Raw genomic sequence first — 13,311 nt, forward strand, 5'->3', positions numbered from 1 at the left:
CCCGGACCGGCTCCCCGCCTCGCTGCGCCCGGGAGGGAGAAGGGAAACCTGTGAAATGCCTTCGGCTCGTCCGCCTTGAAAACTGAGGTGATATTGTGCGATTCGCCTTATTCTTACTTTTAAGGACTCAGACCCCAAAGGTCCCTCCCGTTTCTGAGAGGTCGTGGGAGGCTCGGGCCAGTGGCCTGGGCGCCGAGGGAGTGACTCTCGGGCTGGAGAGCGCCCTGCGCGCGCCTCGCGGCCTCCTCCGCCCTCCCGGCCCGTTAGTTTGAGGGCGGGTCTCAGCAGCCGGAGTCGCGGGCAGCGGCTCCGCAGGTTGAGGGTGTAGGGTCCGGAGTCTCTCTGTAAGGCGATCGGGATCCCTCGGGCAGCCCTCGTCCCCTCGCGGAGGCCGCAGGGCTGGGAGCGTCCCAGGTTGCTGGGGAGATGGGGTCCCGGGTAGTGCTCCCTCTCGGGACTAGGCGCCTGGGATGGAGGGGGCGGTGAGCCAGACAGGGACGAGAGCGCTCCCAGGAAGATGCTTCCGGCCCTGTTTAGCCTCTGAACCCGCGAAGGTGGGCCTGGGTCCCCTGGGTTCTGGGATTGTGGAGAGCAGGGTAAGCCAGGCCTTGGGGGGAGGGGGGAAGGGAGGAATCCTGCCAGTTCCTCCCTTGTGGACCCTGGGGCCAAACTCCCACGGGCCACTGGCAGTTCCCGGTTGTTGACCACCCCCTCCCCACGCGCACCAATTCAGATTCCGTGCGTGGGTGGCGTGGAAAGAAAGAGGAGTCCAGGTCAATTAGAGCTGGTTATCTCGCTATGTCTTGTATCAAGAACAGAAATCGAACGAATTGTTATGGAAAGGGGATGTTGCATTCTGGGGCAAGTTTCATTTTGTAGCTGGCTCAAGAAATGTGTGTGTGTTTTAACCGTCCCATTTCTCCTTTTATAAACCACCCATTTTGTAGGTTAAGCTTTTCTTCCTTGAAATATGAAAAGCTCAGAGTATAGGCGAATCGTAGAAATTTGGATTTTCACATGAGAGATATCTTTTACAATTCATCCTCCAAGGGCCCAGAATTTTCTAATTGGCCTTATGTGAGAGCGGAAATTTGCTTCCACGCCCCGCCCCAATCCCTTAAGACACAAACAAAAAAAAAAAACACTGGATGAAAACAGCAAATAATACAAATAAATAGATATTTTATATATAAAATGCCACAAGTTAGGGTATGAAAAAATTAAGGATAGGTGCCTACATTTTTAAAAGATGTCATTTAGATGTCTGATGTGCTACATTCCATTTGTCCTGCTAAACATGTTTAAGGTGTAACTGTCTTGAGCTATACTCTTACATATATGGTGCTGAATTGATTCTGAGCATTAATATTTTGGATAGAAAGGATGTTTTTGGCATAAAGATAGAATAGAATTTAGTTAAAGCTATTCTCAGATAATTTGGCTATCCTCAGGTTTTCTCACTACCACCCTTTTAAAATTATTTTTAAAATAAATTGCTTTCTCTGCCATTCATCATACTTATTTTTAATTACAGATTGTTTACTTTTAACCAGTAAACAAAACCATAGATAACACACGGCCATATTAAATTGAATGTTTGAATTCATATTAATTGAAAGTTAAATTGAGTTAACCAAAAACTTGACTTTCATGTTTCCCCACCCCCCCCACCTGTGTTTAACAAAATTCAAATAGCGGGCGACAGCTGAGAGCCACTCAGTATAGAAGTTTTGTCTCTGTTGAAAACATGTGTAGATATTTGGAACATCCAGATTTTGACAATAAGTTTTTTGTTTTCATCTGAATGTTAGTAAAAACAACCTCTTTTTACCTTACTTTCAAGATAAAAGCCTGTGAGCTGTAGACTTTCTAGACTCTTTGCAACATAATCAAATACATGTGCAAAGAATATGAAGAAGTCTCAGTTTTAAAAGTGGTGACAGCAATTTGGCTGTCATATTTAGAGCTATGTACAAAGCAAATTATAGTGTTGTTGGGTAGATAGCGGACAGGTAAATATATTTACTACAGGACTTAATTGTTGAGACGTCTGGTATTCAAATCAATATAATATTTATTGAGCTCGTATTTTATGTCCGTGACACTGAGCTCTGCAAGGTAGAGAATCAGAAATGAATTCAGTAGACTGTGTTGTGATACGTTAACTTAAAACAGCACTTCAGAATGATATTGGCAATGTATTGTATTAAGACATGTCATGTATTAGAGTTGTTCATCTGATTTTGTTTTAGGATTATACGAAAGTAGTTAATTCATTTATACTCTGACATGTAAAAGTGCAAAAACAACTTGTATACTTTAAAATACACCAAGCTGTTTATTAGCGTTATATTTTTAACAAAGTTCTGCAGTTTTGAAATGTTCAGTGCTCCCAGGTGTCAAGGAAATGGAAATAAATATTTTTAACCTTTCTCTCAGGTGTATCTCACTGAAAGCTTAAAATAGTTAAGGCATACTATTAGAAGATCCCAGGCCCTTTCTGTCCTAGGTAATTGTAGTGATGAAAAAGCAGTACGCAAATTCAGCTCATTAGTTAATGGTCAGGTAGAAAGAGTGGAGAGAACATGTTAGCCCTGTATCCAGTAGCACCCTTGTAAGTTAGGGGTCTGTCAGCATTTCCACCCTGAAGCCTGGTGTTCAGGGTTCATAACTCAGCTGCTTTAAATAGCTTCAAGCTGAAACACTATGCAGAAAATTTAAGTCCAGATGTATATTTTAAAGCTAAAAGTAGTGTAAGACTATTGCACTGTTTTAAGTTAGTAAACGCTGGACTATATATTTACCAGTATCATATGTTTTTCTGGCAATGTTAAAGAAAAAAAACACAGTTTTAGATATATGATCTATTGCTCATAGTTAATTCTGCATGTTTAATGATACCTTTCAGTATTTGTCATAAGTAGGGTTTCAAAATGATGGAGCAATTTCTATTTGAAAATAATTTTTCAACATCATTGGCCATTTTTCTCTTCATAAGCAAGTATACAGCTAATAACTATTTGACATAATGAGTTGAAGTTTCCTTACATGTTTAATGATCAGATTTTATGTTTGTGTCTTTTTGAATGTAATTATACCTAAACAAAGAAAAACAGGTTATTAAACCTGTTAAAACTTTGCTAAACCTACTATGAGTTGCTGTGCAAAATTATGTAAATCGTAATAGATCTCAAGTTATGTAAAGACAGACACATTTTTGTGTTATGCCTTTAAATGCAATAAAAATTATTTAAAGTTAAAAATTTTAGGATTGAGTATATAAAACTTACTGGTAAGGTAATGGAAACAAATAATTTTAGATGGAAAATAAACACTCAGAAATTTTAGAAAACTTATATTTGAAAACAGGCATGGTAAAATATCATTCATTATTTTCTCCCCATTGGCATTGCTGTTTGTATCCTTTCAAAATTCCAGAATATCCATTGTTAGATGATCTAAACCAGCTTGATACATGGCTCCTAAGTTTCTGGCTTAAATTGAAATAATTTCCATCAAATTTCTCTTTGACATGTATTTTCAAAATTATGAAATGATATTTTATATTGTATTTACTCTTTTCTCTACAATTCAACGAGGTTTTTCTAAATTCTAAGTTAGATTCTAAGAAGTAACTGTAATATTTGTGAAACTTTTTGATAGTTAAAGTTATCTTTAAATAATTATCATAGAAATAAAACTTTGCCTTTTTGCAATTACTCCCTTACCTCTCTTTGTATTCCAAAGAAAGATTTGATAAGATTCTATCTTGAAAAATAATTATATTTCAGTTTTGCTGCAAGTGCAATGTGCCCAGTAATATTGGTCTGTAACAGTAATTGATTAGTGAAGACTAGACTTCTGTACGCGGAAATGTCATAGGCAATTTAAATTTCCATATAATAAGACCACAAAAACAATTTTAAGGGCCTGAGTTAATTCTCTATTGTTCCTCTTTCAGAGTAACTCACAGATTTAGTCGTAGGGAGTCTCATAAAAATTTTCAATAGCGTTTCTAGAGTTAAATATTCTTTTACTTTATTTTGCACAAGCTCCGGTATCATGTGATTTAAATGCTAGTTATAACGAGGTGTGCTAAATAAAGGAACTTCTTCTCTATTCTAAAATGTCAGGACACAAAATTACTTCCCTCTTCCCCACGAAGTTTCTTGAATTTGTAGATTTTATATGTTAAAAGCACCTAGAAAAGTAACTGTCAAGTTTTCGTCACAAATTATTCTTTGCAGAACAACTTTTTGTATTGGGTAGTGTGGAAACAAATTTTAATGCATGCTAACTCCTAACTAGTTAAAGGGCGATTTTTGACTACTCTCTACCCCTTGAAGTGTTTTCCATTGCTTGGGTTTGGTACAGATGAAATGTGTAAAAATTTCTTGATTCTTTTGGTTTTCTTTTAGATAAACACAGTCGAGAATCTCCAAGGGAAACCTTTTAGCTTCAGAGATCTACTTTTTGTTTAAACCCTCAGACATATAATTACACTTCTGATTGATATAAAGTCACATACATTACTTCTTATCCCCCCTTTTTTCCTCAGAAAAACATTAGGCAATCTGCTTTGGTAGAGTGAATAGCAGAAAGAACCAATATATTTAGCCATTAAAATAGAATTCAGCCATAACAGGAAAAGTTGTCACTATATCTTGTTAGTTAGCAATTTTTTTTTTCCAGGCCAAGTTGTAAGCCTCATAGAAGACTCACACATTTTGTGATGACCTATTTGTTTTGTTATTAAATGTAATGCATAAAACATACCAATATTTAATATTTAATTATACTGCTTAAGCAAAGAAAAATGGATTTATGTATTTCACGCTTAGGGATCTTTTCTTTTGTATTTTCCCATATTGAATCAATTTTCCTTTTCTTCTAACTAAAAAAAATCCATTATGTTAAAAATATGCAGTAAAATAATAATGTCCCAGAGCTCTTAAAAATCTTTATATTGGGGCAGATTTCTTCACTTTTTTTTTAATGAAATTTAGCCAGCCTGGAGTGAAACCCATCAGCAGTCCTCCTGTATCTCTCAACAACACCAAAAAACATCTCAGGACATGAAGTAAAGAATTACATATTCAATTGAACCCTTTAAGGAAGCTTATAAGTAAACGCCTGTGTTTAACACACAGCTGACTTGGAACAGAAGTTAGCCTGCTCATCTTACAAAAAGTACATGATTATAATTGTACTCTATACTTACATAGTACCTTCTACATTTTACAGACTTTAAAAAAACGATTTCCAATTTATATTGGAAAACGGGATGAAGTTACTTGAGATCATAGCAGATGTGTAGCAGAGGTGGGGGAGAAGTGGGGCCTCTTGATTTCTGGTGCATTAATTCTCTTCTAAACAGTACAACTTTTCTACCTTCATCAGTGCACTTACTGGTTCCATATTTACTTTGACATAGAAAGCCTCACAGCAGGTGTTAAAACACAATATGCTGAGTGTAAAAAATGTCAAACATTCAGATGAATACTGGCAGACAGTCAGTTTTTTCAGTATTTCAGTATTTTTCAAATGTGCACATTTTTGGCATCGTGAATTCAAAAAGTTGAAAAGTACATTGCCCCTATCAGGGGTACAGCGTTACCTGTGTTCAGCAGCCACTTGAGGCACCAGGTCAAGTATGCAGGAAGGAAGTCATGTTCTCAAGGGATTTACCCTTGACCTGGGAGACTTCTCAGATTGAATAGAGTAACCGTATATTCCGGGTGAAGGATAGTGGGCATGATTCCCTCTCTTCTGGGATGGAAAAAGTTGTCAGAAAACTAGTTTGGAGCAAGGGCATATTGCTGCTAGCTGGGGATGCTGACTCAACCTTTAACTGGTTCTCTCATGGACTGTTGGCAGTGGGGAGTGGTGCTCTTTGTGGAGCTCTTTCATTTATTTATTTCAAAAATATTTATCAAACACTTACTCTGTGCCAGGCACTGTTTTGGGAGCTGGGTATATAGTGGTGAACAAGACAGATGAAGGCCCTTGCCTTGTGTAATTTCTAGTCTAATATAATCTGGGCTCCTAAGAGGGAGTCTCATAGCTTTGGGCTAGCATATCAAAAGGAGTAGATGGGTCATTCCTATATGTACTTTGAAATGAGGATCATTTGAGTCCAGTGGGATGCTCAGGAAGTGGTTTCTGTAATTTAAGGACGGCTTTAAGATTTTAAACTGAATAACAAAGTGCTAAAGAAGGAATGGAACAGCCTAAGAGAACAGTAAGGGTGAAAAAAATATTGACAAGTTTGTTTGTTTGTTTGTTTCCCTGGCTTGAGCAGAGGGTATAGTGGAGGGGTGTTAGGGTAGGGTTCAAGGGTGAGGGAAATGCAGCTCTAAATTGTAGTGATAATGTCTGTTTCATCACCTTGTAAGAAATCTGCTTTAATGAGAGTTACATACAAATTGTATTGGGAGCATGGAATTAAATGCTTTGGTTTGCCTTATGGACATCTTGACAAAAGAGGGAGTAGCAGAAGGATGAGGGTAATATTTGCCAGACAGGCAAGCACACATGGATATTGTCATTGGAGGGTAGTGGGGCTACTGTAGCCAGAGCTGTGGCTTAGTCACCACATGGGCATCTGGAAGCCGAACGAGCAAGAGATGGAACTCATCTGAATATTATAGGATCCTGGAAGTTAGTTGAGAGAAAGGATGTTATCAAGGAGCAAGGCCTTAATTCATGGATTAAGAATAGTGTGTTTTATATATGACAGCAAAGACTCTGCACTGGCATTCCCTTCCGGGCTCCATGTTCATCAGAGGCACCAATTTGCAAGTTAGCCGACCCTGGAGTGTGACCCTTGCCTTGCAGCAGTGAAAATGTTTATTAGACTCAAAGACTGATTATTCTGGATCCTGACTTGCCCAAGTTAATCGGCTGCAGGTTAATTGTTGAAGATTAAGGAGGCAAGCGTGTCATTCCAAGATGGCAGATGGGACAAGACAGAAGTTTGGCTAAGGGTGTATTTTCTGTCTATACCACTCATTTGTTGGTGGTCATTTTCAGCCTCTTATATATCTTTATCCTGTACCTAGACTTTAGGCTTCTTGATGGCTTTGTATATTCCATGGGTCCCACTGCCGAGTGGGCATTCAGTAGTTCTTTGCAGTGTGATTGAAAGCTGAATATCTAGCTCAAAGTAAGGAGATGAAATGTAGTTCTGGATACCACACTATATTTAGTCTTCCCTATAGTCAGTAACTGTAAGGTTTCCCCTAAATATCTTCTTCCATAGAGCTGACCAGACTTCCTTTTTTTTTTTTGGCCTGTGATCTGGATGAGACCACACCTCAGGGCGCTCCAGGCTGCAGACAGGCGGTGCCTTAATATGTACGATGCAATCTGCAGATGGGGCATCAGCTTTCCTTCTGTGGCATAATTCCTATGGACAACTTAACATGGGGATTTAATAAAAATGTACATGCATTCTGTGAAGAATCCAACAACAAATGAAGGAAACTTTTGCCTGCCTTTGGAATGGGTGGACCCTGAAACACTGGTCCCTTTGAAGTGGCATCCGAACCCATATGCAGATGGCTCATTCCTGTCTGCCATTACTGGACTAGAGCACTAAGTCCTGATAAGATGCATCATTTACCATGAGACTATATTCTCAGTTTTTAAGCTTTTCTGATGTGCCATTATTGTTGCTGTGTTTCCTGTTTTATGTAGGTGGTAGCCCTCGGAGAGGTACCAGATGGGACTGTGGTTACCGTCATGGCGGGTAATGATGAAAATTATTCTGCTGAGCTCCGAAATGCCTCTGCTGTTATGAAAAACCAAGTAGCAAGGTTCAACGATCTGAGATTTGTGGGCCGGAGTGGACGAGGTAGGTCTCTGATTTTTAATATGGATAATGGAATAAACACATTAGGATCCTCTGATGAAATGTAGTCTTGTCTGTATTCAAATCAGTACCTTCTACCGAATAGAATTACTAAAGGTTTTCTTTAAATACGTCCAGATGAGGTTGAGTGTTTTAGTGAGTACTCAGGCCTTTTTCATTTGTTTTATGATATTGAAAATTCAAACAGTGTTTTCAGAAGGACCAGTTCCTAATTTCACTGGGTGTGAGCATATAATGTGGAGGGAAGAACAGTTGGAGGTTCAAGTTCTGAGTTACAGGAGCCAAGTAACTGAGTACATTCAGTGGCACAGGGCAAAGAAAAGGGAATGCATTGGATCAATTTCCTGATAATATCAATTTTGCTCGAAGTTGTAGCAAGGACAGCAAGCATAATGCTCTCCACTTATCACATATGTTACCTCTATAGGATTTAATTTACTTCTGTAAGAACCTATTTAAAAATCATGGTTTTTTACAGAAGGCTTTTCATTCGAATAAGTGAATAAGGTGTTACTTATGTTAGTATGACTATGTAGATGAATGATCAGGACTCTAAATATTTGTACATTATTTAAGAGTTTCCACCATCCACACCCCCATTTCAAATATTAGGAATCCATCGAAAGATCATAAAACAGAAAATAATCCCTTTTAGGGTTTTTATAGCTGTTTTATAAATGGGGTTAATGTGCTTAAAAAAGTCTCAAAGAAAACCAATATTTGGCTTTTATTTACTTATTCTATAGAGAGACTTTTAATCATCATTCATTAGAAGCATTATGTTCATTTATTTATTGATTGAATCGAATATTTCCATGTTAAGTATTTCGATGAGAAGAGAGAAAATAGACCACTTTAGGACTGGGGTGAAATAAATTATAAGGACCTATGGGGTGACTTCAACCCAGGTTTGAATTAGGAAATAAGAAGCATCAATTTTTAAACCATGTCCAATAATTGCCCTTTAGTTTGGATCAGATGTCAAATTATTACCATTGTAAAAACTTGATAAGGGAAGTTCAGGCAAGGCTGTTTCCGATGAGTAGTTTTAGTGTACTTTCTAGGAACAGGGCCAAGAAGTTGTACTTTTTAACTTAAAAAAAAATGATGCGTGCTAACGAGATACTGTTACTGAAAGGTTTGAAATAAAATGAGGCTCAGAGCCTCTGGGAGAATCAAAACTCAAGGGGTTATCTCAGCATCAGGTTTAGTTCACTTTCATTAAAAGAAAAAAAAAAGACACATTCTGTCTCACTGTTGACTGATTAGGTGTGAGGTGTGTATGTGTGTGTATTCATTTTTTTTTTTTCTCAGTCACTGGTGCAGGTCCACAGTACAATTAAAATTTCTTTTTTCTAGTAAGAATCAAGAAAAAATTGAACACGATGATTTACCTGTATGCTCTGAGTTGCATCTTTCTCCTTATGTAATATTACTTTGTTTTGAACTAGAGTAATGAATTTTAGTATTTAAAAGACTGGGCGCTATACTCCTTTTACAGATAAAAACTAGTGTTTTCATTTATCTTGCTTTTGTATTATATAGATGCTCTATAACTTTTCTCTGATCAATTTGAGTAGAAACTATGGCAAAGTGATAGTGTACTTTGTAAACCCTCAACATATTTATTTAAGAAACTTCAAAGAGAAACAAAGGGTGTGCACTGTTTTACTATATTGGCTTTCTGAGTTTTGGCTGGTTTCCCAAATAGCAATTTTTATATTTAAAAAAAAAAGACAGACTTAACTGCTTGCAGACTTTTCACGCATGGAAGATGAAGAAAGCTTCTTTTGATGAAGTGTAATTATGTCCAAACAGAGCTGACCCCCTCCCCCTATATTTCTTATGATCTTAACTGAAGAAAGTAGGATTTTTCCTTTGAAGCAGCCGGGACTTGGTGGAGGATCTGAAATGCTACAGTTTGCTGCCAGAGGCAGGATGGAGAAATTGGTCCAGACTTGTCTTCAAGACTTAGATTGGGGGTGGGGGTAGCGGGTGGAGAGAGAAAGAAAAATTGATTTATCACTAATAATAGATTTTTATATCATGACATTAACATTATATGAAAGGAAACAGTAATATCAAGCTGAAACGAAGAGGAAAAAAGGACAGAGAATACTGACAAGAGATACCACTCTTTGAAAAAAAAAAATGGGTCAGTTCTTCAGTGGCAGGAAACCCTTTAACCTGCCCGTGTACCTGACCTGCTTTCTAACAGACTTTTTCCAGCTTCCTCTTTGATTTTCACACTTCTACATTTCTCTCAGGTTTTTAAGTGTGGGTCAACATGCTGCCACCATTGTATTTTTTCCCCCAGCTATTTAAATTTTCTATTTCAGTAGCATTAAAAAGTAAAAAAAAAAACACCAAGTTCCTCAAATGGTACAATTTTTCTTCACTGGTAGAAATATAAACTCTCAGAAATTGCACACCAGTTTTTGATTTATAAGGGAGTCACGTCACTATTTACTCTGGCATTATGGGTTATCCAGTGACCACAACTTTTATGAGGTACTTTGGAATAGAAGTGGAGCATCGATGAAACTTGCATTACGTGAGGAGTGGCTTATATTTTTAAATTGTCTTTTCCTTTTTTCTCCTTTATATTGTAAACAGAAGTATTTAAAGTGACTTTGGTCCTTAAGTTTTCTTGGTGTGTTTCCTCACTTTTGACATCAAGCATGTTGCTTTTAATTTACAAGCACTTCTAAGCACCTGCAGTGTACAGAGCATAGTACTTTGTCAATTTAGGATACAGTCCCTGCTTATAATCTTAACTTTCCCGACAATTTCTGACAGCCCCTCCGGCTAGGTTGGAATTATCTTTCAATGACAGTTCCTATGTGTATCTCAGAAAATATATGACTTGAGGACACATTGCAGAACTACTTCCTAGATGAAGCTAAGGATGCTACAATTAGTTGTCTAATGAGCGCTCCTTAAGAGCCTGCATTTTTATCGCTTATTATGGAAAGTAATAAACCATGGGATTTGGATTTTTTTTTAATTTAAGGAAGTCATGAATATGCATATAAACGTTTGACTTAGGAACTGTATCACTGTTTATAGGGGGAAGAACAAATTACCTAGTTGGGTGGAAGTTTCTTGGACATTACGTTCATGTTCCTTCTGAAGGGGCAATGAGAAGTGGAAGGAACCTCCCTGGTTTTTGTTTTAGTTGTTAAAGCACATATTGATCCTTAGGATTTGATTTTAGAAGACCGCCGTCAGACTCAAATACTTGTTTCCTTTCCCCCAAACCCACCTCTTTTTAAAAGTGGTCTTTATAGAAAACTGGTTCTGTTTTGAACATTTAGATGCTTTATCTTGGAGGGTGAATTTTATATTTGGCTTTTGTTCCTACCTAAGGTGTTCCTCTGAATTTGGGAGAAGCATCGATGCCATTTAATATCCTAAGTGCGTTGTAAAAGTCTCAAAACAGCAGTACTGTTAGAACCGGTTTATATAAACTCATGGGCAGTGTCTCTAGCAGGTTATTTAAGAGTCATTAAGGACAATTGAGATGTGTACATCCTTGATTTATGAAGATCTGTGCCACAGATGACAACTGTCTTCCAAGCACTGCCCTCAAAGCCACTGTTAGAAATGCGATCCTGACTCACAGACCGTTGATCCAAACCAGAATGGATCTTTTTACGGTTTAATGCAAATTAACTTTCAATCTAGGGGTTCGGCCCATTCCCTCCTCCAGAACTTCCCATTGTTTTAAGGTCCTGATCTGGATCCAGTGGCTTCCTGTTCAACTTTCTAATCTCCATTTCTGTAGACTTTCAGTTTTCTGTGACTAGTTTAGACTCCTGGATGCCTTATTCTTCTGGTTAGTCTTAATGTTTATAATAAATCCTCTGTTCCCCAACCAGACAATTAAATTACTTAAATCCATGTAACATTCAATATATAATGGATGAAATACGATACATCAGTGACACTTTAAGAATAGATGATTTCATCATTCTGGCTGACATACTACATTAGTAGATTCATATTTGCTTCTTGGTCTGATAGAGCTATTTGGGACACATGTCGCAATAAATTACCTATTAATTTCTAAAAATGTTCTCTGACAAAGTTAAAAGGAAGAGCATTAATTTTAGGGTCTGGAAGACCTGGGTTCAGGTCCTGATTTTTTCCACTTATTAGTTGTGTGGTTAAATTACCAATACTCTCTGGGCTTCAGTTTCCTCATTTGTGAAGTGGGGGTGATAAACCTTACTGGGTAGTATTAAATGAGATAATGTGTATGAAGTGACTGGCACTTAATAGGTTTCTAATCAATATTCATTTTCCCTGTACCCCCTCCCCCTGCATCTCTCTCTTTCCTATTTTTTTTTTTCTTGGCCAAAGTATAGCCAAAGAGACTTAAAGCTATATATACAGAGTAACAAATGATATGTGTCTTAAACATATTTTAGAAACTTACGTGGTCTGGGTTGAAAAGAAAACCCATTCACTAGACTTGACAGCCAAAGACCTGTTCCACATTAAGCCTTGTATATAACCTGTTCCATATTAAGCTTTGAAAAGATTGCATTAAACTTTGCATTGCTACATATTGTTTAAGATTTGTGTTTTGATTTCATACCCTCTGCTTTCAGTAAAGGGAAAAACAGTCTCTGACCAAAAAACAAAGCAAAACGAAATGAACTTTTTAAAGATCTGTCCCAGGAGCAGGCTAAATGAATGCTCTGGCCTGAGATTGCTGAATGTTTTATTGAGTCACTGCTTCACGCCCACCTCTTCCTGTCTTGTAACAGTTTGCAGTTTTGACTATCTGACATGACTAACCGTTGCAAATCTAACTGATTACAACTGTCAGTGAGTCTGGGTAACAGAGTCTGGTATCTTCTTCTGGAGAAAGCAAACATCCAAATCTGCTCCTAAACTCCCCCCCTCCATCCCCCCCACCCGCCGTCTTCCCCCCAACCTCTGTTCATCACCTTTAGCTCATTAATTTGAAACATCAGATGTAATATTTCGATGACGTACACCCTCCTCTAAAAGCAAGTATTCATATTTACATTGGGAGATGTCATGTATATTTAGCCAAAAATAAGTCACTGTCAGGGAGTCATTTCAAGATTGCTGCTGAGTGAGGATGTATGTTAAGGAAGGGGTGGGCAGGGAGGAAAAAAACTTTGTTCCAGTAATGATGAAATCATCATACCACAGGCACATTAAGGCCAGGACGGGAGACACTGGCTCCTGTTAAAATGATTCCCATAAGAACCTTCCTCTTTCATCTTCTCACTGTAGTGCAGTTAAGCAAATGAAATGCTAAAGCCATGTGAAGTCAATAGCATAATCAACAGTGATTTACTATTGTTCTCTCACGGGGTCATGACCTAATCCTAAATAAAGACTTCTAAAATTTTCTGCTTGGATGTGTTCCTGATGTTGGAGAAAACTGAAGGGAAAGA

At 37.9% G+C, this 13,311-nt stretch overlaps 1 protein-coding gene across 4 annotated transcripts in view; it reads left to right on the forward strand.

Moving 5' to 3' along the window:
* The window catches only part of RUNX2 (RUNX family transcription factor 2), a 210,813-nt gene that overhangs the window by 88,940 nt on the left and 108,562 nt on the right, over positions 1–13,311 (forward strand). For all 4 annotated transcript variants that reach the window (XM_007458302.1, XM_007458303.1, XM_007458305.1 and 1 more), the window contains one exon: positions 7,699–7,855. In XM_007458302.1, coding sequence (XP_007458364.1) covers positions 7,699–7,855 — 157 coding nt within the window. The remainder of the gene's footprint in view (positions 1–7,698; positions 7,856–13,311) is intronic.

The sequence above is a fragment of the Lipotes vexillifer genome, unplaced genomic scaffold (genome assembly GCF_000442215.2).
Source record: "Lipotes vexillifer unplaced genomic scaffold, Lipotes_vexillifer_v1.1 scaffold4, whole genome shotgun sequence".
Classification (NCBI taxonomy): Eukaryota; Metazoa; Chordata; class Mammalia; order Artiodactyla; family Lipotidae; genus Lipotes; species Lipotes vexillifer.